The 25,137-nt window shown below is 36.9% G+C and overlaps 1 protein-coding gene across 2 annotated transcripts; it reads right to left on the bottom strand.

Moving 5' to 3' along the window:
• Window positions 1–175: 175 nt before the first annotated feature.
• On the bottom strand, window positions 176–24,002 carry tbc1d14 (TBC1 domain family, member 14). Of its 2 annotated transcripts, XM_079865624.1 has the most exons (15): window positions 23,747–24,002; window positions 23,339–23,465; window positions 17,960–18,668; window positions 15,669–15,795; window positions 11,890–12,008; window positions 9,962–10,044; window positions 9,487–9,604; window positions 8,908–9,014; window positions 7,093–7,179; window positions 6,796–6,890; window positions 6,634–6,705; window positions 4,121–4,249; window positions 3,916–4,025; window positions 3,560–3,818; window positions 176–2,759 (listed from the first exon to the last, which is right to left on the bottom strand). In XM_079865624.1, exons 2-15 carry the CDS (start codon window positions 23,394–23,396, stop codon window positions 2,703–2,705), a joined length of 2,130 nt encoding a protein of 709 aa, XP_079721750.1. In that variant the 5' UTR covers window positions 23,397–23,465; window positions 23,747–24,002; the 3' UTR covers window positions 176–2,702. The 2 variants fall into 2 exon arrangements, with proteins under 2 accessions (XP_079721750.1, XP_079721751.1); XM_079865625.1 differs by lacking the exons at window positions 15,669–15,795; window positions 17,960–18,668; window positions 23,339–23,465; window positions 23,747–24,002 and adding an exon at window positions 13,304–13,727.
• Between the last annotated feature and the right edge of the window lie 1,135 nt (window positions 24,003–25,137).

Below are 25,137 nucleotides of genomic sequence, written 5' to 3'. Positions count from 1 at the left end.
GGAAGGTTATAGGTGAGAAAATGTTCCACTGCGAAAAAAGAGTGCACACAGAGGAAACAGTTATGCGGTTATTTCATGTAGCAAATCTTCAGCTCACATATGACTCACCATCTTAATCTTAAGTCTATAGTGCCATTATTCTCAATGTGAACATTAATAAGGTGATGAGACAATGGACCATAAATATATATACGTTTATTTCTATATTGACACAACAAAAGCAAAGGCAGGATTATATGACAAAAGGACAAACGTAAGAACAAGGACATAGTCAAAACGTGTTGTGTGAGCTGCATCAATGCATGCTCAAATAACGTCTGAAAGCCTCAAGTGTGGGGTTGCATGCACACAGTCTGCATTTGAATGCTCATACAGTGCTGAAATGAAATGAAAAAAGAAAAAAAAAGCTAGTTCTGACTGGCAAACTATTCATACACAGGCATAGATACACTGAACATTCTGCTCTGTCTTCATCTTACCACCCGATTCGGTTAATTCCCACATAAACAATACACGAACATAACAAATACAATGCACAATACATTATTGCACTTCATTATCAACATTTCCCGTGTTCCCGGATGCCCTATGCCCTTCTAAACATGAATTGTTTATGATGATGTACGCACTCAAGTACTCACAACATAACATGACATTGGTTATACACACAAGTCAGCTCTGTCATTACAATTAAGATTGTAATGACTTTTTTTTTATTGTACATTAAGTCATAAGCAGCTGATTGCACAACCAGACACATATGACGTATTTTGAAATCTTTTTTGAGTTATGTATATATTTTCATAAGTTACTTCAAAGATTTGGACAAGAGAGAAAAAAAGCCACTAACAAAGCCAACAACTCCTGGTGCTTGATCCCAGATGTACAAGTTATTATTAATAGTTTTTTTTTAATTGTTATACATAGATTGCTAATATCGTAAGTTGAGGGCAATGAATAATCAGATTGATGGTAATGCAAACAGCCAACATTAACATGAAATTAATTCCTGGGGTTCTTATTTGGTAATGAACAAGAAACAAAACATGAAGTAGCAGAGAGCATATAGTATAAAAGACCTATGAAATCTATGAAAAAGAAAAAAAAAAATTGTGCAAAGCAGCTTATTGCAGTAGTTTGGTTTAAACCACAAAAAAGGTGAGAGGTTTTCCTTTGATCACAAAGCAGCAAAATCTCACCACATTATCTTGATAATATCTATAAACTTACGACAGAGTGTGCAAGATAACACGTGCCATTCAATATTCTTTGCAGTGCCTTCATAGATTGTTTACATATTACTGTGTGTACATGTGAACATGCATTGCACACATATGATATACACACAATTTCCAAGGGGATTAAGATCTTTTTCTCACACAAAATAAATAAGCATCTGGATGTTTAACGTTATACTGTCAAACCAAAACATTTCTCCATAAAATTCTCAATGAAAAATATTCACAAAAATGACAAACTTAAAAAAGTGAAAAACGCTGTTATTGCTGTTACATTGTGGTCCCATAAATTAGGCCGTTTTAGTGCATGTTATTTACATGAAACAAGCTAAGACCATGATGTACTCTATTTGTTAAAAATCAATTTTGTATTCATAATACGTTTTGCCTGATTTTAATCTTAATAATGCATTCATAATTTACTGCAGTTTCTTTGTTATTAACAAAGACAATATGTCAAACATAAAGTAAATGATGACAGAATCTCTGAACAGGTTCTCCTACGTAATCTTTCATCTACTTTCTTCTCAACACTTCAACCACTATGCACCGCAATGTTAAAGCCACATTCATCTCACTAAATTCCTGCTGTGTAGGCATGAACGGAAGCCAAACTTCAGAAATGGGTATATCAGAAACAGCATGTTTGGTTTTAGACTGGCACAGTATTTTCTATAAAAAGAAAGAAAAGGGAGAAAGAATCCAATAGCAATACCACAACACACTAATATCTTTCAGTACCCACTCAAATCTATGAATAAAGACGTTTGTGAGATAGAGGACAGAAACATAGAATACAGACACAAGGAGTAAGAGGTAGAATAAATGATAGTTCTTGATAAGAAGCTTAGATTAAAAAAGTGAGCAAAAAGCCTTACAAACAGTGGTGGGATTCACTGACATTGCATCCTAGCCAAACAAATTAACCTCATGCTTTGAGCACTTCCAGTTTTTTACCACATAAAACTCACTTTTAGACTCCAAGATTTTGAAGGACACGGAGGTAATTTGAAGTCAGTATGCTTCCACACATTAAAAACAACACGAACAAACAAATAAAAACAATCTCAGAAAAACACAGCAAAATATATATTACTTTATTTCGCTTAAAATGGAAATGCCACGTTTAAGCTGAGCGAGAGAAAAGGATAAAGCCAAAGATAAAGGGTGAAGGAATAAATAGTGGACAGAGACATGGAATAGTTAGAGCTTCACAAGCTCACATTGCCACACCTAACTGAGAGATGGAGTGTACATTCATGTGATGTGTTGTCTCCGTTCCAGCCCTGTGAGATCAGTTTGTATTCCCAAGCATCCGTTTGTATGGAAGAGGACACAGAGTGGCCACTGGAACTGATATTCTCTGACGAGGTACCAGAGGTATGCAGGAATACCCATGCACAGTCAACATGGGTTTCTCTCTTAGTCTCTGTAAGGTGGAAGAGAACACACAAGGATGCATCCTTAGCGTTTCAGTAGTGGACTGCCCCGGTCTTGTCCTTTCTGCAAAGCCTGAAGAACCTAGAGGAACAAACGAGAGAAAAAAAAAAAAAAAAAAGACTAGTAGAGTTCCATCAGATTAACCATTTTTATATATTTTTTAAAATGTTAAACTTCTTAAAAGCATTTTTTTTTTTTCGCATAAGGCTGTAACATAAAATGTGAAAAAAGAAGGGCCTGAATACTTCCTGAACTCACTGTATAATCTGTTCAAAAGTCTGGTGTCATTAAGATTTTTTATTCTTTTATTCAGCAAGGACAAGTTAAATTGATCAAACGCTAAAGTAAAGACATTAGTAGTGTAACAAAGATTCCGATTTCTAATAAATACTGTTATTTTGAACTTTCTATTCATCAAAATATCCTGAAAGATGTATCAATATTTCCACAAAAATATTAAGCAGCACAACATCAATTTAACAAGTCAGAAATCAGAAATGTTTCTTGAGCAGCAAATCAGCATATTAGAATGATTTCTGAAGGATCATGAGACACTAAAGACTGGAGTAACGATGCTAAAAATTCAGCTTTACCATCACAGGAATAAATTACATTATAAAATATATTTTAATAGAAAACAGTTACTTTAAATTGTAATGTTTTCACAATATTATTGTTTTTACTGTATTTTTATCAATTAAATGCAGCATTGGGAAGCATAAGATACTTTTTTCAAAAGCATTAAAAAAATCTTACAGACCCCAAACGTTTGAATGGTAGTACTGTAACTATCTATATCATTCTGCATAATTCAGTGTATATGTAATCATTTCAATGCATGTGTCGTGTTTATGTGTGATTGTTTAGAAAAAGATGCATACTTGTGGCCATTTCTTGTTCTTGCTGTTCATGTTGATGGTGGTTATGCTGGAGAAGATCTCCTCAGCAGAGATACAGTCCGGCAGGCGTGTCAGGAACTGAGCGATGTGGATGAAGTCCATGTGTGTGAGGATGTCCTCATAAAGATGCAGGATACCCAGTGCAGTGCGGAAGAGGAACTCCTCACCATCACGACAGAACACGTCCCACACACGACACGCAATGTCCAGTGGGAGTGATTTACTGTACAAGGTGAAGATCCTACACAAAAAGCAGACCTCTGATAAATAAATCTATACCTCACGAGACTCAAGGGTACGTTTATGAACTGAACTTTTCAAGAAACAAAGTAACTCACCAGTCAATTAAATAAATATCAGAGGACAGATTGTTATTTTTGAAATGTGCAAAAAGCTTTGGTAGGTTTTCTTCAAAGAACACTTCAAATGCTGCAAAGTATGTCAACATCTAGGGAAGATTAAAAAAAAAGGAGAATATGAAGAGTTTTTTCTAATTCCGATCTTATTGATTGCACATCTTAAAAAACTACTCATAAAACTCACAAGGCTGTGGTCCACTCTGTAGAAAGCCATTTGACAAGGCTTGTTCAACAAATTGGCAAATGCAATGAAGGCATCAGCAGTGTTCATGTTGAGAATCAACACTGCTGCTATAAAGGACATTCCCTGCACCTACACAAGAAAACAGATAAAGACAAATACATAACAGACATGTTTGAGGATTTATCTCTAAAGTCAACATGAAACAGAATAGTCTTTTCTTCCCTATTGTGACATATAAGTGAAGTGGCTTATCGAACATGAAAACAAAAAAAAATGTAGGGTGAGAATTTGTCCCTTTTGTCCATTGGGAATTGATTGGATCGTTGTAGCTTGCTATTGCCGTGATCTCATGCGAGTGACAGGTTATCAGTAAACACATCATCAGAGAAGAGAAGTCGTTGCAAAGCGGGGAGGGGGTAGCCTGGCAAGCCAGACCCACATCAAGATGTTGGCTCTGGGAACTCACCATTGTCAGGGCTCAATCCGAGGGGCGGGATAAACAGTTGTCTTTCAAATTTCTTCTGCACGCAATAGGATAGCGCTACAACCAACCAGAGCGTTTTCCCACCAGCAGAGCTAGTTGATAGATTCAACTTTTGCCGTATCTGGTCGGCAAAACTACGAACACATCCTTTTTTAATAATGACTTCAGTGCCGTTCTTTGTTCTTTTCTCAAAGAAAAGCTTAACTCCAAGTCCTCCAGAGTCGCGGCCAAAGCCGATACGAGAGACCGCTGTTCGCCAGCAGCAGCCGCCATTCTTTGTTTTCAAGTAGCAGGGAACCGTCGCAACTCTGTCGGCATAATGTTAAGCCCGCTCGCCGACTTTATACACAATGTGATTGGCCTGACTAGAGTTTGGTTTTTCCAACTCGAAAGCCAATGGAGAGTTGCTAGACCACCCTGGCTGCAAAATAAAATGTGTTGCCGCTAGGGTGCGTCTAGATTTCTAGGCTAGGGAGGGGTTTTTTTTTATTAAAGATTACGAGTGTACATGAATTTTAAAAAAAAAAAAAAAAAAAAAGATAAACTATAACAGATACTGCGATATTCAATAAAAAAACAGGAAATGTCCATTTGGATTTCATTGTGACTTTAATGCTGAGCTGATAAATGAGTGATGTTTATCAGCTCAAAAATAGCATCTACTAGGGGTGTAACAATATATCGTGTCACAATATATCGCAAAAAAAAAAATGCAAAAATATGTATCGTGGATAATGACAAAATGTATTGTGAATGGTTCACCCAAAATGAAAATTACTGTGTGTGAAAAAATTCAAGTTTACAGACAAGTTTGTCAGTACTACATTAAACTACTATATATAAATGTTGAATATATTGTATAATAATGCAATGGGGGAATATTTGTGGGTCCTGATAATGCCAAATTGCATTATTATACATTATAATGCAAAAAGTCTTATGTTACCAGTAAAAAGTGGCCTACATTATTATAAACATATCTAGTGAGTGAAAGAGTGCAAGCATATTCATCTAAAATAATTCTGTTTTCAGCATCAGAATCATAAATATTTTTATTTTGGTGTCACTATTGTCCTATGCATTGGGTTACCAGGACCAAATCCAAGCCTATTAATTTCCACCTCCAATGTAATACCAAATTTAGCATTTTAATCAACAGGTCATTTTTTGTTAAACTTTTACCATATGTCTTGGAGTATCGCAATAATATCGTATCGTGTGTTCAGTATCGAGATATGTATCGAATTGTGACATGAGGGTATCGTTACACCCCTTGCATCTACTCTTAATTAAAAACAAAAAAACAAAACACACGTTACCCCATAAATGTCAGATCAGTGCCACCTTTCTATATTCAAACTGATAACAAGCATAGTAACGCAGAGTAACCACACTGTTCCCCGATAACCGTCTTGTTCAACAGGTATGTGTTGTTCAAAGGGTCAAATGAAAATGATTAATAAAGCCAAGTTTTTTTCTCTCAAAAGATTCTTAATGCAGAAGTACTAAACTAGGCAGCTAAATTATATTTCAGACATTCTCATTTAAATTGTTGCATCATACCAGTGGAGGTGTTTCTGGGAGTATGACAAAAGCTATTCTTAATTTATCTTGTAATTTTTGGAGTTTTTACAATGTGACCTTTACACCCAGCTTCTAAGTGGAGATGTAAGTGCAAGAGCACTTTGGCCAAACAAATGATACTGTGGTGCAGTGAGCAGGATGTGAGCAGGATGTAAGAGAGCTGTGCAGCACACATTGCTGTGGCGTTGTGCAGCAGAATAAGGTCTAGGGCTCTGCGAATAATGTGCGTAATAGCTGGAACAATATTGCTCATCATACCCCAGCAAACCAGCTGTACAACACAACATCTATGTCAGTTTCTGTTTTACTCTGTAAAGATCTCTTCATATGAGTCAATACTCAAGCAAACTAAGGTTAAGAAGGGGTTTTGCTTGTAAACAGTGCAGTGGTGCATTGGTGGTTTTAAAAACTAGACATTACTTGAGTAAACAAGACGTGTACTTACATATCCCACATCGGGACGATAGCAAGTGTAAGCTCCCAGAATGCTGTGCAATACATCATGGTATGGGCCTCCCTGAAAATAAATGCAAAATCAAACAAAACAAAAAAACGATACATTCGTCAGCATATGATATAAAACACCAGAAACAGCAATGCACCCTACCTGTTGGAATATACAGAGATTGGGAAAGGTTCTGGAAATGTCTAACTTGATCAGTTCTAGACTGGCCTCTCGATCAGCATGAGACAAACCCGTATCTAAAAATGAAGCAATTATTAGTTACAAAAGAACATGAAAAGCAAAGGAGTTTAACAGAAAGAAGTTAAAACAAAATAGCATAAAAGAGGATAATAAAGATTGCTTTATATGAGGGAAAAGCAGCAATTCCAGCAATAGTGCAAGGAGAGAAACAAAGCTTAAATAATGGAAAACTGAAAAAGAAAAATGCATAACAATCACCTTCAATCTCTGTTTCTGCAGCAGCCGTTGGGGCTACAAAGGCATTCCACTTTTCCTTAGCTCTTGCCAAACAGATGTCATACAGCTCTATTTAAAACACATACACACGCAGAAACAAGTATGGGTTATTTAAATGTTAATGTAAATATGAAATCATTATTTGCTTTCTAATTAGACCCCCTAGTCAAGTCAAGTCACATTTATATAGCACTTTTTACAATACAGATTGTTTTAAAGCAGCTTTACAGAGATAACAAAATAATGCAACAAAGTTTGTTTCCAGAAGAAAATAGCATCACAGTCCAGCTTAAGTAAGTTCAGTGAGGTTTCATTTTTGTTGTAAAAAATTAGGTAATTCATATATATAGCCGCTTTGGAGAAAACCATGATGTCATCGCCCAGCCTTAGTGATAGAGTAACGTTATTACATGTAACTTTTTATGAATAAAATTTGCTCTCATCTAAATGACTAGAAGAGCGTTTCTGATTTCTGAGTGTTTATTGACTAAATATAAAAAAGTAAGTGCATTATGTTTAAATACAGGGAATGCATAAACAATGTAAAACTAAGTTCTCATAACATAACTACCCAGCTTGTCAACCTGTCCTCATTAAGAATCATTTGCTATTCAACATTATAGCTCCTAAACTTTCTTTATTTCTACACTCATGATTACAACAGATGACTGTTGCAAAAAAAACATTAAAACCACAACACAGTTTTCAGTCTAGAGTTCTCACAGTAAACAGCCACAAAAACATTGTTACTACTGCTTTGATTACCATATGACGTCAATGCAGCATTCAAATCAATTGTTTTGCCAATTTATGATATAAATTACGCATGCAATGGGTTTTTGTTAACGGGGCAATTGTAATGTGGGAGAAAAGTTTAAAATGAAAGACTAATCAAACCACAGGATGCTGCTTGTGATGCTGCCACGAAAAAAAAAAAACAATACAAAGAAGGGCTGCACGATTTTTAAGAAAATACAATATTAAATAATGTGATATTCAATATGCGCTACAATAATACTTTAAGTGTGTAAAATAAATTTCAATTATATTTAAATATATTTAAAAGCTGAAAGTGATATAACCAACATAAATGTTTCACATTCTTTTTGTGAGAAGAAAGCATCCCTACAACTTCTGAAATTGAACAGCAGAGGTTTAATGTAGCATTACATAAAAGTAAGTGTCATTTTAACGTCAATGCAAACCAGGTGGTTTAGGTTTTCAGGTAGGCTACATTAGGCTTATTTAACAACAGAAATTGAATAATCACATCTAAAAATAAAAGACTGCTTAGTCTTCACTGTATGAATTAAATATACACTGATTCTTATTAAAGCTACAAAAGTTATCGCATCAACAGCAGCGAGTGATTTCTTCTTGGTTGTTTGATTATTTGATAGCCGTGGGAACATAATTTGAGCAGGGGGGGGCTGAGAAAAAGAGGCGGGGTGATTGCATTACTTGCCCACCGCCCCTACCATTGTATTGCATTTTTATAGAAATAAAAACAATTTAGTTTGGTTGGACAACGGACACAAAGTGTGCATATTGTGATGTACATTTGTGAAATTTCGATATATCGTGCAGCCCTAATGCAAAGCGATTTATATAATTACCCACAAAATACACATTTAAATTTTTTTTTTATATTTAGTACTCTTTTTAATTCATAAATTAAAAAATAAATCTAAAGTGATTGTCCAAAGTGTAAAAGTCTTTTTAGTCTTTTCCTGTATGTGCTTATATGCAGTATGCATGGGTTTTGTGTGTAAAAACATACAAAACACACATTCATACCATCTGTGATGTTCAGGTCATTTCCTATCGCTAGACTCCAGACTTTGCCCCTCACACTTGGTGGCAGACCTTGCCACCATAAATCTCTCACCCGCCTAGATGAACACCTAAAATGGTGAAAAGAAAGACAGAGTGAAACAAGTTATTTCTCTTCAGATATATGTGTATACAGTATATCGTGACTGTTTCTCTGAGCACATTTTTAATTCTTACATTGTTTATTTCATTTTTGGACTTTTAGACATTTTAATGTTTTATTTATAGGGACAGAAGAGAGATTATAGGATTTAATAAGGATACGAACTGGAGCTGAAAATGTTGCAAGCCAAATTCAAACTCACATAGCTTGCACAAGCACCTAAGCTCAAAATATCAGCACAAAATATCATGCACTAACTTCTAATCCATGTCTCTCACTAATCTTACATTGGACAATACACCTCTTGCCAAACATTACTATTTTGAGAATGTTTTTTGGCTACTATATCTATTGACTGTTATTTAATTATATGGAATATCAAGAAGTGACATTTGTTTGTGTGGCTATAGAGTGTCAATGATTTTTGTGTGCTGACTCACATGCTTTGCCAGTTGGGTAATATCTCCTGACTCCAGGTAAGCGCAGCATTGCCGATGCTTTCCTCTAGTTTACACCTGTCCTCTAGCTGTTTTTTCCGTTTCTGGGCCTCTTTCAGCTCTACACAGAAACACACACAGTGTGAGGAGAGAGAGAATGGCAGTGAAATGGAAATCTGTCTCTTTTACAACAGCGCCCTCTAGAGCACACAAAACTAAAGACATAAACAATCAAACTGTCAAGTTCAAATAAGATCCAACTTTTTGCAACATCTGCCAGTGATGAACTGACAATATTTACTGGCCATAAATATTTCTTACCAGCCATGAAACAGTATTTTTTTAATCATTATGGTTGAAGAAATTATTCCTATACACTCTCCAAAGATTTTTACTTCCAGATGTGTTGTTGCATGCATATTAACCGTGGACCCTGCGCTCACATAAACAACAAACACATGCATGAAAAGAAAGTCACCTCTCTTCTTGGCCTGAGCCACCATCTCCTCATATTCTTGTCTGTGTTTCTGGGCTTCTTCCTCAGGCTTTGCAGGAAGATTCCTACACAATAGATACAAAATAACTGTTAATTCACTTTTACAATTTTTCTCTGCCTGTGAGAGTCACATTCTGTCAAACTTTACATCTATAACTCATTTCTTTATCTTAATGATCCCTATGCTTTAATACATACTAGTATGCAACATTTCCTGTGCTCCTGTCTGTGAATGGATAACGTTGCATGGAAGGTAAGAGGTGATTTCTTTTTGTTTTAGGAGAGTGCTATGCAGGGGCGTTTCCTCGGAGGAGGCAAGGGAGGCAGCGTCTCCTCAAAAAAACTAGATGAGAAAATAATCGATATTGCAAAATAAAACAATGCACACATTACAAAACATGACATTAAAAAGTGTAAAAGTCACTTGTTTCTCTAAAGTAACATTGCCCAAAAGCAACACCCGCAGGTAAAGTTACAGTGGGAGGCTTCCCCATTGACTTAAAACAGACACCCTAATGTTTGATGGGGCGTAATTGAGAATGAATGGGGGAAAGCCACGTGAGAGGAGGCAATGCCTCCATCGCGCTATGATTGGATATGATCGGTTATGACTGGATCTGATCGGTTATAATTGGATATGATTGATTCGTGTGATAGATCTTGCCCCTTTTTTCTGTGTGCACTTTCAAATTGGCCTGTTAACTCTTTTCCCACCAGCGTAAAAAAATTTAAAAAAAGTTGCTTGCCACCGCCAACATTTTGGTAATTTTCAGAATATTTTGTTGTATGAATATCTGAACATGCAATATATCAAAAGAAAGAACAGAGCCTCTGCTTCTAGCTAGTTTTATTCTAGCTTCATGCATTCTCTTTTCATCAACACTTGAATACGGGTAAGTTTCATAAAAAAGCAACATTCTATTCTGAGTAAAAAGCTGAGGAAATCGCATTTTTGTCAAAGACTGCGTCTGGATCAGAATCTGTAAGATGATCAAAACATAGACGGAGTAGATTCGAGTCCATCAACACCCCCAAAGCTTGTACAGCCCTGTAGCTCATCCTGGGTTGACATTTCATTCAGTAGCATTAGGCCATTTTGATTTATATGCTGTTTATAATTAGCATTATTTTTCATATGCATCTGCTTACATATGAGATTGCTCATTTCTGCTGCTTCTTTGCCTGTGTTTTTTGATTTGGAGATACTGTACTCATTCAGGAGATGAGTAATAGCGCCCCCTACCTTATAATAGTGATAACGAGGAAAGACGTAAAAACAGTCGTCAATGGCAGGGAAGCGTTTTCTCATAAATGTAGCAAGTAAACAATTCAGCCATTTAGATATCACCACTTTATATCGCTTCAAAATCAAACTTGAATTGGCCTGAAAACATGATGACTGTGGGGTTTTTAGTGAGCAATCAGCTTGGTGAAATTAAAGGTGGTACTTCGTGTCTGTGACCAGTGTTTACAAGCTTGATGACTGCTGAAAATTGACTTAAAAAGAAAAGCTGAATATTAGTTTGCAAATAATATATATTGTTTAAATTGTTACTGCCTTTAGTTATAATGTTTTTTAAAAATGCAAACACCAAACTTGATGATTTATACTTGGTTTTAATAAATAGATTATAAATTACATTTAGTGTAAAAATATAATTATATTTGGTCTTTATTTTTTATGCAATGTTTATTTAACCAGGAAAATGAAGTGTAACAGGGACATACATTTACATTTGATTTATATATATAAAAAAAAGTGAGGACTTTGATGGCTCATTTTAAAACACCACTGATGGTACCTCTAATTTTTTTTCTTTTACCGATAATACAGGAATAAGAAGTTTGAGGATAGGAGGGGATAAATGTAACACATTTACAGAGACATAGGCACACACAAAAACACTCACGCTGGACGGTTCTCCAGTATAAGGGCTGTGGTTGAAAGTGGCTCAAAGTCCAGGTTCTTTCTTACATTCTTCTTGGGAGATGTGGAATTGCTTGTGTGTCCACTCCTGCTTTCATATTCCTGTAAAAATAGATAGATAAATAAATAAATAAATAACCTATAATAAATAATAATGTAGTTTTTAAAATAATTTTGATAGTCACTTTTCACCAAAAAACAGTAAATGAAATTTGACAGTGCATGATAATTAAGGCTGTTTTGAGGTCTATTAAAATTGTTTTTGAAATGTGACATTATTTGTATGACAATAATGCACATTTTTCGCCCATTACTGTAATGTTGAGTTTTTTGTAATTCTCCTTATTCTCAATAAAAAGTCTAATTTAGCTCTGATTAATGTAACCATTTTTTGTATTTTATTGAAATCTGCAAAAGAAAAGCAACAGAACAAATACTACCATTACGTATATCACGTTACAATTAAGATATTATATATATATATTATATATACACATATATTTTTATATTAGAGTATTGAGGTTTTTTTTTTTTTTTGGTTTATGGTAACAAGGCTTAATCACCCTAAAATTATAATTAAATAATAGTATACATTTCAAGGCTTTAGGCATGACAACTTGATGGAACTCATTCGCACACATGTTAGAATGTTTTAACATCCAGCTTTTTTTGCCACACAATACTTTCTTCACAACCTGCACAGATGGAAGCAGAAGTTCCCAAACCAGCAGGAACTGAAAATAATAAATGTCTTAACAGAACACAATATGTCATGACGGGCTCAAATGAAATCAGAACAACTTGCTACTGTTACAGTATGAGTTTCCTTTACCAAGTTTCATGTTATACACTGTACACCCTGCCTGAATAGAAATCTGTGCTGTCTTGCATTGCATCCATCTTTAAATTCTCTGATTTGGACTATATTCGGTCAAATTTGTATATCCAACCAAGTTGATAATAGAGGAATATGTTTTGTTTTATTTATTCAGTTAGAAAGCACACACTATTGCACACTGAACTGAGTGAATATAAATATTTAATTTGCCCCCACACTGCACTTTCTCAGAGATAACTAGACAAAATGACCTACATTCCAACAATGAGCCAAATAAGTTTAAGAAAAGGACATCAAGTAAGATTAGACGGATAACTCTTAATTAGTTCTAAGAGTAAATGTGGGACAGCCAAAAAAACAATACAAATATAATTCACCAACACACAAATGTGTTCACACACCAGGTACACCTGCTACGACAGAATCTCTCTCGTTCCACGTCATTTCCTCCCCACAAATTCTTGTTTTTCTCTTTCTTCTCGTTCCCCTCACATTTTCTTAATTATCTGACGGAAAACAATGAGGGGGAAAGAAAAAAATGAATAAGGCATGAACTCACCATGAACGCTGCAGTGCTGTTGAGACATTCAGAATCCAGCGTTTCAGACACTACACGCTACCATTGCAGTATTTTCCTAACTATAAGCTTAAGTGCCTTGTAGACAGAAAGGCAAGGCACAGTAGCAGAGGAAGACCACAAGGAATATGGGACACACCCTGAGAAACAGTAGCATGATACTTATGTGCTCCTGCTCCTCTGCTGTTATTGCTGTCTCACTCCTGCTAAGTTACTTGACACTGTTTTTCCTTGCCCTCTTTCTCTCTATAACTCCGTCCAAACAAACATGCACCAAACTGGGAGGGCCTACATCAGAGGGACGCAGAGGATCCGATCTTGTCCCTTGCTCCTGTTGTGTCCATATGCGTGTGTGCATGCTAATGTTTCTCGTCATCACAGTGCTGAGAGAGGATCCATGATTTACAGGCAGCCATACTAATTGATTCCAGCTATTAGGAGCACAGGGCACTCTGCACTGCAGTTTCATGCGATCAGTGCGCTCTGTGTTCCGCTGTGCATGCCTGAGTCATGTACAAAGATGATGCATAATCTGTTTTACTGTGTGTCATCAGTTCTCATGAGCTTCCACTAATTAAAATAAAATATAAAGAAACACATCCAAAACACACTGTCAGACAATCCCACACGTTTTTAGTCTGTTAAGACTTTTACAAATAAAACAAGTAATGGTAGCAGGTAGAATACTGCAATGTTTAAAGTCAGGACTAAAGCATGTAATATTAAGTTCATCTTAACTCATCTCTTCCAAGGAGCCACTGCTAGAGAGCCTAAATAAAACAGCAACTCTAAACCAGTCACCCAATACCTCAATCTTCCATTACAGCTGCAGAGAACAAAAACGAGAGATAAAGGCAGGAGTTGGAGGTGGGTGAAATCTAGATGGACACAGGGAGGCTGAATCAGGGGGGTTCAAATTACCTAAAGCACATTGCAGGCCTGTTGTCTCTCTGTACATAGGAAACAAAGCCCCATTCACAACAATGTCATAACAAGACTGCAATGTAAAGCCATTTGATTGATTCATGCGTAACAATTAAAAAAAGAAAAATCTAAACGAATATAAACAAATTCTTAAACATGATTTTTTTTTTCATTGTTAAAGTACTTTCTTCCAAGCAGAGAATATTTTAGCTATTGGGATTGTCGTCCTGCCCTTACGCCAATGCACACATCATTAGAGAAGAGACTTTGCTGTGAGAAGGAGAGGAAGGTAAAGCTTTTGACTGAAGACTACGATGCCACATGAATTTAAAAAAAAAAAAGCACTGATAAATAATTTATAGTAAACACTACAATATTCCATACAAAAACTAAGAATTGTCAATTTTGATGGAGACTGAATTTTTATAACCAATGGCGTGGGTTTAGGGCGGGACTACATCTGATCGGGAAGCCTTTGGGAAACCAGTTTCATTCATTTTGCAAGTTTGCTTAAACTTTAAGCCAAAACATGAACAATACAGACACTAAGATATGACAAAGTATGAACACTACTTCTTGACCTTATTTCACATAGTTCATAAATGTGCATAAATACACATTTTATAAACCTCCCTTTGATTTAACTTAAACATTGTTTTTGTAGCACTATATGGCTTCATTGTTAAATTGAAAGCTATTTTAAATACTTTCCTCACATACATTAAAAACAGAAATCAACAATTAAAAACACAATCAACAATTTTCCTGGGTAAATTGGCAACTTCACGTATTCTAAAGCATAGCTTGACAGTTAATAATTTCTTTATGGGATGCCTATTAATATTTCTTGGTTAATATCTAATTTCATATTTGCAGCAGTCATGGGAGGAAAGTGTTACCCTGCACATTTTTAACATCAACTTAACATCAACGTTGCTAGGAGATGTATGACAAATTAAAACAATGAGTTCTAAAAAAATTTACTTAAAATAAATATGAAACATATCTGATGTCATCCAACTGGATGTAACCATAGACTCAAACTAAAAAATCTACAGATTGGATCTGACTTTCAACAACTAATGTTGACTTCTTGAGACTGCAAATCGAAGCAAAAATCTGGGCAAAAGTTGTGTAGAGTATTCCAGCCTTTAGTTTTAAACATCATTTACCTCATATGACTTGCTTAATACTAAATATAAAAAAATTAAGAGATACTAAATATTCAAAATAAGTAGAGCCATGCTCAGTGAAGGGTACTTTTTACACATAGAGTTAAGGACGGCATTGAATACAGAAACAATATTTTCATAATTTCAGTTCAACCTTACTACATACAAAACCACTCAAAAAGCAAGTACATTGCACATTTTGTCTTTTAAAGTCTTGTGAAAATGAGTGCAGGTGTGTAAAGTTAACATACCTTTGGTATTTTCCTGGAGTCTTTGGTTGAAAGTTCTTTATGTGGAACTTTACCAAACAGTTTCCACCCAGGCTCTCGCTGTCCTTCCAGTGCACCCGTGTCCTTCATCCTCTTAGCAAAAAGACTCCTTACAAATATTGAAAAGAAATAACAGAAATGAGCCAACAGAGCATTACTGAAAATGAACAAATTTGGCTCTATATTTTAAGCAATATGAACTCCATAAAACAAGACATTTATTTATTATTAGAAAACAGTTAGTTCCAGTCCTTGATTCTGATTGGTCAATAGACTTTTCCTGTGCCCTGACACTGGTCATTTGTCACTTGCTTCAGTCCTGACTCGCTCATAAAGACAGTCTTTGCCGCCATCTAATAGCGAAATAATGTAACTTCTGCTGCTGTTCACTGTCAGGAACTATTTTTTCCAGTGGAAAAACGCTTAGTAATTTGATTTCATGAAAGTTGCATTGATATATGATTTTTGGCTTTAATATTTGTATTGTGTGGTAACCGTTTTGTAAAAGCAATAAGGTACTCGAGGCTAGTGCTGTATCATGAATAAGTCAGGGGGTTGCAAGCACTCTGCGACGTCTTCAGCCGTGACTTATTCACGATACAGCACAGCGTCTCGTACCTTATTTAGCACTTTTCATTGAATACTGCACTATAGTGGAGAGTAAGGGAAAAGGAAAAATATTTGAGCTGTTTTAAGATATCTCTTGAGAGCTTCAAGACAGTCCACATCACAATGATGAAAGGGCAGGTAATTCTGAGACATGGGTCATAAGATGAGCGCGATCACCCACAGTGCAGAGTCTTGTTATGGGGACATAGAGGACAGTATTTAATCTTAAAGAACAAGCCAAGGTCCAGTTATGGCTCGTTTCCACCGAGCAATATGGTACAGTACAGTTCAGTATGGTACACAATTATTTCTGCTTCGATTGTCAAAAGTTGTGAATGGTACCAAAATACCGAACCGTTCTGTACCACTTTTTTGGGACCCTTCCGTTGAGGTACCTAGTACAGTAGTCCAGTACCTAAAGGTTGGAGCTAGACTCACTGCTACAACGGGAATGACAACACAAGAGGCGCCATTTTTTAATATACAGTTGGAACACAATACCATTGCAACACAATGTTGTTTTTTTTGGTCTTGTGACAAGCAGCCACATGCCGAGAAGCAAGAACAAGAACTGATGTATGTCCTCCATTGTTGTTTACTGTGCGCGAGTTGGTGTTTTCTTCCTTGCACAAGAATGACGTTGATCGCTACTTTCCGGCATACACCAAACCTATAAAGTAAGGGTACTGTTGGCGGTGGAAACGCAAGCCGGATCAGGGTTTACAGTCCTGAATCGTACTGTACTGTACCACTTGGTAGAAAACGAGTCATTAGTGATCGAGCTTTAAGTATGAAAAACCTAAGCCACTTAAGACCTTTTGAGCCCTTTACTCCACACTACTCAGTGGCTTCACAACACTTTTGGTCAGCAACCCATTTTTTAGGTTCCAAAATGATTGTGAATTGTGATGCAAATACATGAGCTTTTCAGCAGCATTGAAGTGATTCAGTGGAAGATGGTGATATGGAATATTGTGGGGCCAAGATCTGAAGTTTATTATAGCCAAACAAGCACTGGGTTGAGGCAGCAAGAGATCGTTGTTTTTGAGAGGATACTCTATAAGATACTCTAGATACTCTATAATTGGAAATTCAGATAGAAAGGGATGTTGGCAAGAATTTGGCATGTACACATAAGTACACTCGAGAGTGTTTTTGTTGGCAGTTCCACTAAAGGCTTTTCCCTCTGTAACCATTTACAAAATCAGCAAGTGTATGATGTCTAGTGTTTTAAAATCTGTTCAGGTTTGAAAAGTTGTGTGTATTCCAGTCTTAATTATTAATTAATTAAAATACTTAAAAACAGAAAACAGAAAAAAAAATACTTTTAGGGTGCTACCCCTTGACAAACCACAGAAGTCAATGATAAAAAGAGCTCAGATAATGTGAAAAGCGAAAAGGTATCTACAACAAACAAACATCTATTGCCAAGAGTATTGTTAGATTTTCAAATGTACCCAAGAAAGATTCACACATGAAAAATAAAATGCAATCAAAAATTGTAAATTAGGAAAAAAGCTTGAAGCTTGTTGAATAATATTAATGCAACATTATTTGAAAGGCAACATTTGGATAAACTTGCACAGGCATATCATGATATTACTGAACCAATCTGGTTTCTTAGTGTGAGTTTAACAACATTACAAATGCAAATGCTACAATACCTGTGGAAGAAGTTGGCGAGTGGTCCCAGTCTCTTGGGCCTAGCCTCATGAGGCGTAGAGACCCCCACTGCCTGCCGTTGTGGGCTGCTCAGCTTGCCGTGTAGGATAGTAGGGGGTGAGAGTGAATAATCAGAACGGTGCAGGACATCATCATTCTCAAATGTAACAACGGCGCTGGACTCGGATGTAACCATGAAGTCTAGGAAGTCCTCATTACTGACTGACAATGTGGCAGAAAACTCAGTACTTAAACTGGACACACTGCACACTGAAATATCATCACTGCGGTTCAATGTACCCTTGCCTGCCGCACTGGAAAGCCCACTTGCACCGTAGAGACGTACCAAATCAAAGTCACAACGGGGGAAGGTGGAAGACTTGAGTAAAGAGCTATCTGAAATATCCAAGTTAAGTGTTGCTGGATTATCATCAAGTGGCGGTGGAACCACCAGCTCAGCGGTGTTGACCCGAGCATGAATGTGCTCAGGTGGGTTGATCTCAAGGGTGGGGATACCAGAGTCCTGAGAGGCCAGGCTACTGCGATCCTCATCACCAGTGCCGTTACATGGAGTGAATAATTTGCAGCCGAGAGAGACATGTGGGGGCTGAGAGCATGAGGGCATAAAATGGTTGGCATAGTTTTGGGTGAGAGGCTTGGGGGCACTCTGCAAACACTGTGAAGACTTGATTATTGATGATACCTGGGAATCTAGAAAGGCAAATTACAAATGTTGATCAGTCCTTACAAGTAAAAAGCTGTTAAATATCTGTAAGCATCAAGTCATATGGGTGTTTCTTCCCTTTTAGAAAATAAACTGACATTTTTCTAAAGCTAACAGATGTCCACTATTTCCACTACGTCAAATTACATACAATATAGTGTTTGATAGCATTCTGTGGTTGAAATAACAATGATGAAGAAAATGGCTGACTGCTTTGTCTTGATAATTCTAATTTTATAAAAGGCATTTTATGCATAGGGTTAGGGTTAGGGTTAGAGGCAGTTTGTGCAAAAAATACCATATCTACTTTTGACTTTAGCCGTCATCATATATTTCAGGGTCAATTGACCCTTTGCTAAGCCCCGCCCTCCATAGTTACTGTTGCTATGCCTGACAAGCTTTTGCGCCTGGCACGTCTATTACAGTATGCATTACCAAGGAGATAATTAGTCAGTTTTGGCGAACAGGTGAAATATCTGAGAGAGCAAGACAAAAGGGACTGCAGTATGAATTCGAGAGATATATCCACGACATAATATGCAACCGATTAGAGAATAATTTCATCAAAATTTAAGCTAAAGCCTATAGGTCCCAGCGCAAACAGCAGCCGCCTCATACGCTGACCATTCAAATGGGAAACACAAAAATTGAGGAACAGCTATGTTCATGCACAGCAGGGTAAGTGAAATTTGAAAATAATCTAATAATTATAAATCAAACAGCTTATCCATAAATCTTGTGGAATAAACACAAGACATTAGCCTGACCAATTTGCAATGATAACATTCTCCGGCTTATATTTTTAGCGTGCCAGGCTACTGCTCACACATCGTGGAGTAAACATAGGTGTTTTTGTTAATCCTGTCGACATTTAGTTGTGAATGGAGCTTCCCACACTGCTTGATCCACGCCCTGCATTTCTCCCCTTGGGTTTCCCTCGCTCGAAAGCTTGCCAGACCTCCCGCGCCTAGTTACGGTTGCTAAGCCACGATTGGCCTGTGCCGGTTTTTGGGCGTGGCTTAACGAAGGGTCAATTGGACAGAAATAATTCCTAATCAAACTAATAAAAAACAATAATCAACATATCTCTCTATACATAGCACCCTACATGGCATGAAAAAAACATAGAAAAACAAAAACGGTACTGGTAATTTTCAGCCAGGAAATCTTACAGACTTTTCCTTCAACCCCGAAACACAACACAATGTGTAATTCAAAAATAGGGATAAAACACCTGTGAAATAATCAATCTGGAAAATTCCTTCATATTACCACAGTACATGACTGTACCCTATTTGTATGTAGCCTACTTTTGTACTGCAGATTTTCCATTGGGTGACAGGTCTGTGCTCTCAATGTTCCAGGTAAATATGTCCTGAAGAGCGATAAGACTCAATGTGTGTGGCTGGGTAAACACTTCTCTGAGTCTTGCCTGAGTAAAACAGTACAACAACCTTTATCCTCCTTTAGTAGTAACACACCATTGACCAGCTTATCTCCACATAATAGAGTGACATGAAAACTGTCCAGGAGTAGCTAGAGAAAGCAAGCTGAAACCAGACTAAAAACGTGACCCAAAGACCTGAGGAAACATCACGTCAACACTCCCTCAAACTATGAGAAAGCTGTCCTCAAACGTCCTTGATAATCTACCGGACAATATCTTCCATCAAAATTTGACCAAAATAGCTCTTTGACTTAATGAGGATAGAGGATGAATGATTGGAGAGCGGAGGGCCTGAGGACAGCACAGTAGCACATCAAAAGCACATCAAACACAAAGTGGAAAATAGAGCAACATCAGCTCACTATGACAAACAAAATGTTTATATTGTGCCTAATAAGGATGCAAAATATACAATGGGAGAGGCAACGAATAATACGAGCTCTACAGGTTCTTCTTCCCCAATTGAATATGGTTCAGTGTGCATCACAGGTGTGTGCAGCCACTCATCTACTTCAATAGAAACAAAAAATGTGCAAATAATCTACAAGCCAATACTCGATTGTGGACAGAACATGCCTTAACAAAGCTGTGAAATCTTCAATTGAAAGTGCAATCAGAAACTATTATTGTCCTGTCAAATGCAGCAGTTAAATTGCCCAACAATACACACCTTAAACAATAACAATGCTTTCACAATTTCAATGGTGACCCAGCCCACATATTTCTCAAATACAAAGAATTATTTTTGGTCTTTGTGTTTTAAGGTTTCTGTGTTCCTGCAGTCACAGAGAAATAGCTAACTAATTAAGATTAAATTTCCAAGTAAATAATTAGCTACCAAAATCATAGAGTCATAGAGCAATGAAGCACCTCATGTTCTGTTAATGCTTGCAAAATGAGACTGTTGCTCTCTGATGAAATCCTTCATAAGGCAATCAGCATCCTCTAAATTTCTCAAAAGCACCAAAGACAAACTGTTTTTTTAAGGAACTGCAATTTCATGACAGAGATTATATGCTGACAAAAGTTAACATCAGCCTACAACATTTTTATAACAATGAACAAAAGTGTCCATTTGTATTTTGCAGTCTTGACCCTACTGTAAATGTTCGTGTGTTTGTAGTTTATTCCCTCATTGAAGTGGTTACAGTCTTGTATACGGTGGCCGAGAGAGCTCAACACGCTGCAAATGAAGAAAACACATGCAAATAGAAAAAACACCCACAAATTAAGAAAACATCTTCATCAGTTTCACAACACACGTGTGCTCCAAATACTCACAACACAAATAAATACAGAAATGCGCTGCAAACAGCACAGACCACAACGGAAATGTTTCCAGGGGACCCCAAGTAAGTGACGAACCCGGCTGGGACGTACTTATTGCCTGTGAGCATCCCTATGCCCTACTCCCTTCGAAGGGCAGACGGCAGAGCCCTTGAAGTGGGACTTTGGAGTGAGGACGGCACTTGTGTGCCATTATGTAGCCATTTGGAACGCACTTGGTGAAGGGAGCAAAGAAAGACAATGTAATTTCCTCATTCATTTCACCTGGGATGTTCCCATGACAACGCAGCACGTGTCCATCAGCTGAATAGCTGTTATTACCAGAAATATCTTATTATTGCTTTTAACATAACGGTTGCAAATAAATATACATTTTATACAAAAAAAAAAGTCTTTTACAAAGTTCATACAAATATGTGTGAGTGTCTCAACTTCAAAACTTGCCGTCTCATCTTTGGACCCAACATTACCTAACATTTCGTATGAAACTTATTTAAACATAACATGACAAAATTTGTACAATGTAACTGTTGTATAGATTAATATCTTTCCCTCATGTTCTTTTTCTCTATCTTTTTATTTATTTAAGTTTTCAGCTCATTTCTAATTTTGTAAGCTATATTGTATACAAAGTTGTATGTCCTTAACATGCCATCTCTGTATGTTTTGCAAAAAAATAAAAAAATAAATCTTTGAGCTGTAAGCACGTCCCATCTGGGTTCGTCACTTATTTGGGGTCCCCTGGAAACATTTATGTTGTTGTCTGTGCTGTTTGCAGCACGTTTCTGTATTTGGTTGTGTATTTGGAGCACACGTGTGTTGTGAAACTGATGAAGATGTTTTCTTAATTTGCGGGTGTTTTTTCTATTTGCATGCGTTTTCTTCAGTTGCAGCGCATTGAGCTCTCTTGGCCACCGTACTTGTACCCATAGGTGTAATTTGCGGGTGAGACATGTCCCCACCACTTTTTGCCAGGGTCGTTATTGTCCCCACCACTTTTAAAACATCTCGCGGCACGGATGTACCTAATACAAATAAATAAAACATCTCCAGTTAACTAGAACAGCACTGATTTCATTAGTTTTTTAAATAAGCGCTGAAATGTGTTGTTTTTACACTGCTATCAGTGGCATGGATACGGTGTTCTCTTGTGGCTCGAGCACAGCCTTTACTCGGACGTGTGGTTCAATCTATCGCTAAACACTGTTGCAGAGACTCTCTATTCGTTCCGGTGAAATCACAAATCATAAAACAAAATGCTCACAAACGTGTCCCTGCTTGATATATAACCACTGATGAACATTTGGTTTTGATGAGAGAGAAGAAAAAAAAAAAAAAACGATACAAGTGCGGATTAGAACTCTAGACCATTAAACTACACAAGAATAGTTTGCGGATCTATGGATTTATTCATGTGAAAATTCTTAGCACTAACAATATATTTATATATCTCATTAAATGACAATTAAACCCAATGTAGCCTACTACAATTGATTTCTGGACATCGTAATGTTATTGTACACATATTGTAGCTACATATCTGATAGCAACCTCCACCACCAATATCACAAGGTTTTCTATTTTACTGGTTACATTTCAATTGATGGCTCTGAAAATCAGTTTGTCTCATTTCATTCTTTCATTGAGGTGCATGCTACATTTATTAATTTGTCAATCATTTCTGTTATGCTTTATCTTCTGTGTTCTAAAACACATCTGAACATGTTAAACAGACAAATCAAAAATAATTCTGTGATATATACACTTTTTTTTCTTCACCTTTTCTCTTGTGCACAACATAACCGTAATAATACTACTTATGCTGTTACCATTTTGACATTCAAGACCCTAAACAAACAGCTTGGAAAAGTATGTTAGGCTACCTGTTACATACACAGGGCAACAAAGTTACTTTGAACTCACCATCGTTGTTCTGACAGTTTGTGTTGCTTTCACTGGACGTAAGCTCTGCTTCAGCCATGTTCCTGCTGCAGGTGAAGGGATGTGTGTGCGCCCATCACCCCCTCACCTTCACTCCAGAGTCCTTACCCTTCAACACACAATACATCAAATAACTATTATTATTAGGATTATAATATCACACTGTCCGCTTACGAACACTTCTACATTTCATTTTTCATCTAACCTCTAAACTTAACTCAAACCCACAACTTTTCTCATTGCTGCTAGTGCACATTACTCTTCCTCGGTTCAGGAGACGTTCAATTTTTTACAGGCAAGTGACTGACTGCAAAGAGCTCAAACTTTATTCAAACTTTTGCGCACGAGTAACGCTAACAGCGCTATAAAAGCTAATGAAAAGTATCTTACCTGTTGTGACGCTGCCATCGCCATTTTAAAACCTCCTCGCCGAAATAAACGTGCCAGGAAAGCATACGAGTCGATAAATTCACCTGCGCTGACTAAATGAGGTGCAGGTCTGCCTCAAATAAAGTAAGAAAACTTGCTATTTCCACCTGTAGTAGTTATGTCGCGTTTCAGGGATACAAAACGTCATTTAAAGAGGGGCAGAGCGTTTTGAATGTGTTGGGACATAATGCGACAGTCAGTAAATCAGGAAGTGACCTTCAGTGCCCTATCAACACTGTACACACTGCGCGACGCGATAGAACTGCATCTACGCAGCTGCTTACAGTGTCATATAGCAATCTTCCATGAGTGATTATGGTTTTGTCGCCTCGCGTGAGGTTAAAGTTTGTTTATGCGTAGATACGGTTTAATTCTAGTTTTAATAAATCCAAGTAGGTGGTGTTTTATCAGTATCCAGTAGACAGACTGTTGCTATAGTAACTAAAACAACCCCCAAACCTGCATCAGGCTGATTAAAGTGAACGTCCCTCATTCCTCACACCATCTTTACAATGAAAAAAACGTCTGACCATTGGGTGAAAATAACAGTGTTTCATCAGTTGTACTGTCTAAATACTGTTTACTGTATCTAAAATACAGTTACTTCAGAAAGAATTAATTAGGAGCCCACCTGTTTGCTTGTAAATGCATTTGATGTTACTGACAGACCTTAAAATTTTACTTTCATTTCACCACTACCAGGTGACAGCTAATGACAATTAATACATCTGGAACATGCAAATATTTGTAGCTGGATTTCATTGTGGCTGGTACAGCATACACTATAACCAGGGGCCCAGGCTGTACAGCGCAACACAGTGGCGAGGCCTCACATTTTAAAGTGAGTGGACCCCGGTGAAATAGGGTGGACCAAAGCCTACTCTCAAATTACATAATTTTATAATACATCAGATAAAATTACTTTGACAATTAAGATAAGTTAAATGTGATTTATTGTCAGCCAGCAGTTTCATGAAAACAAAATCCATTCAAAAATCAATACTCGTCAACAATTCACAGAATAAGAAAAATAAATGATAAATCATAGGCGGAGCGTTGCTGGTCAAGGTAGACTTAAGACAATAGTATGAGACAGATACACTTGTTTGAAGTAAGAGTTTGTTGTGTGCTTGTTTGTGTGTGAGTAATGAAACAGGCATTACATATGTGTACTCACTGATGCTCACACCATATTTTGGGGAAAGATAGGAAAAATAATACTTCTCTCTAAAGAAATTTAAAGTAAACATATGCGAATCCATACGTTTTTCTCCAGTGTAGAACAGCCATATCAGCCTGTAGCCCAAGACTGGTTGCCCACTAAAGCTAAGCAGGGCTGAGCCTGGTCAGTA

The sequence above is a fragment of the Squalius cephalus genome (assembly GCF_949319135.1).
Source record: "Squalius cephalus genome assembly, chromosome: 3".
Lineage (NCBI taxonomy): Eukaryota > Metazoa > Chordata > Actinopteri > Cypriniformes > Leuciscidae > Squalius > Squalius cephalus.
The sequence above is the reverse complement of the archived record's forward strand: the minus strand, read 5'-3'. Positions and strand labels throughout refer to the sequence as shown.

Excerpts from the sequence above, each read along its gene's own strand:
- tbc1d14 (XM_079865624.1), bottom strand. The coding sequence starts at position 23,396 with ATGGCTGAAGCAGAGCTTACGTCCAGTGAAAGCAACACAAACTGTCAG. Across the intron at positions 10,045-11,889 it reads ATACTGGAGAACCGTCCAGC|GAATCTTCCTGCAAAGCCTG; the intron begins GTGAGTGTTTTT and ends TCTATTGTGTAG. Across the intron at positions 3,819-3,915 it reads GATATTTATTTAATTGACTG|GATCTTCACCTTGTACAGTA; the intron begins GTGAGTTACTTT and ends CTTTTTGTGTAG.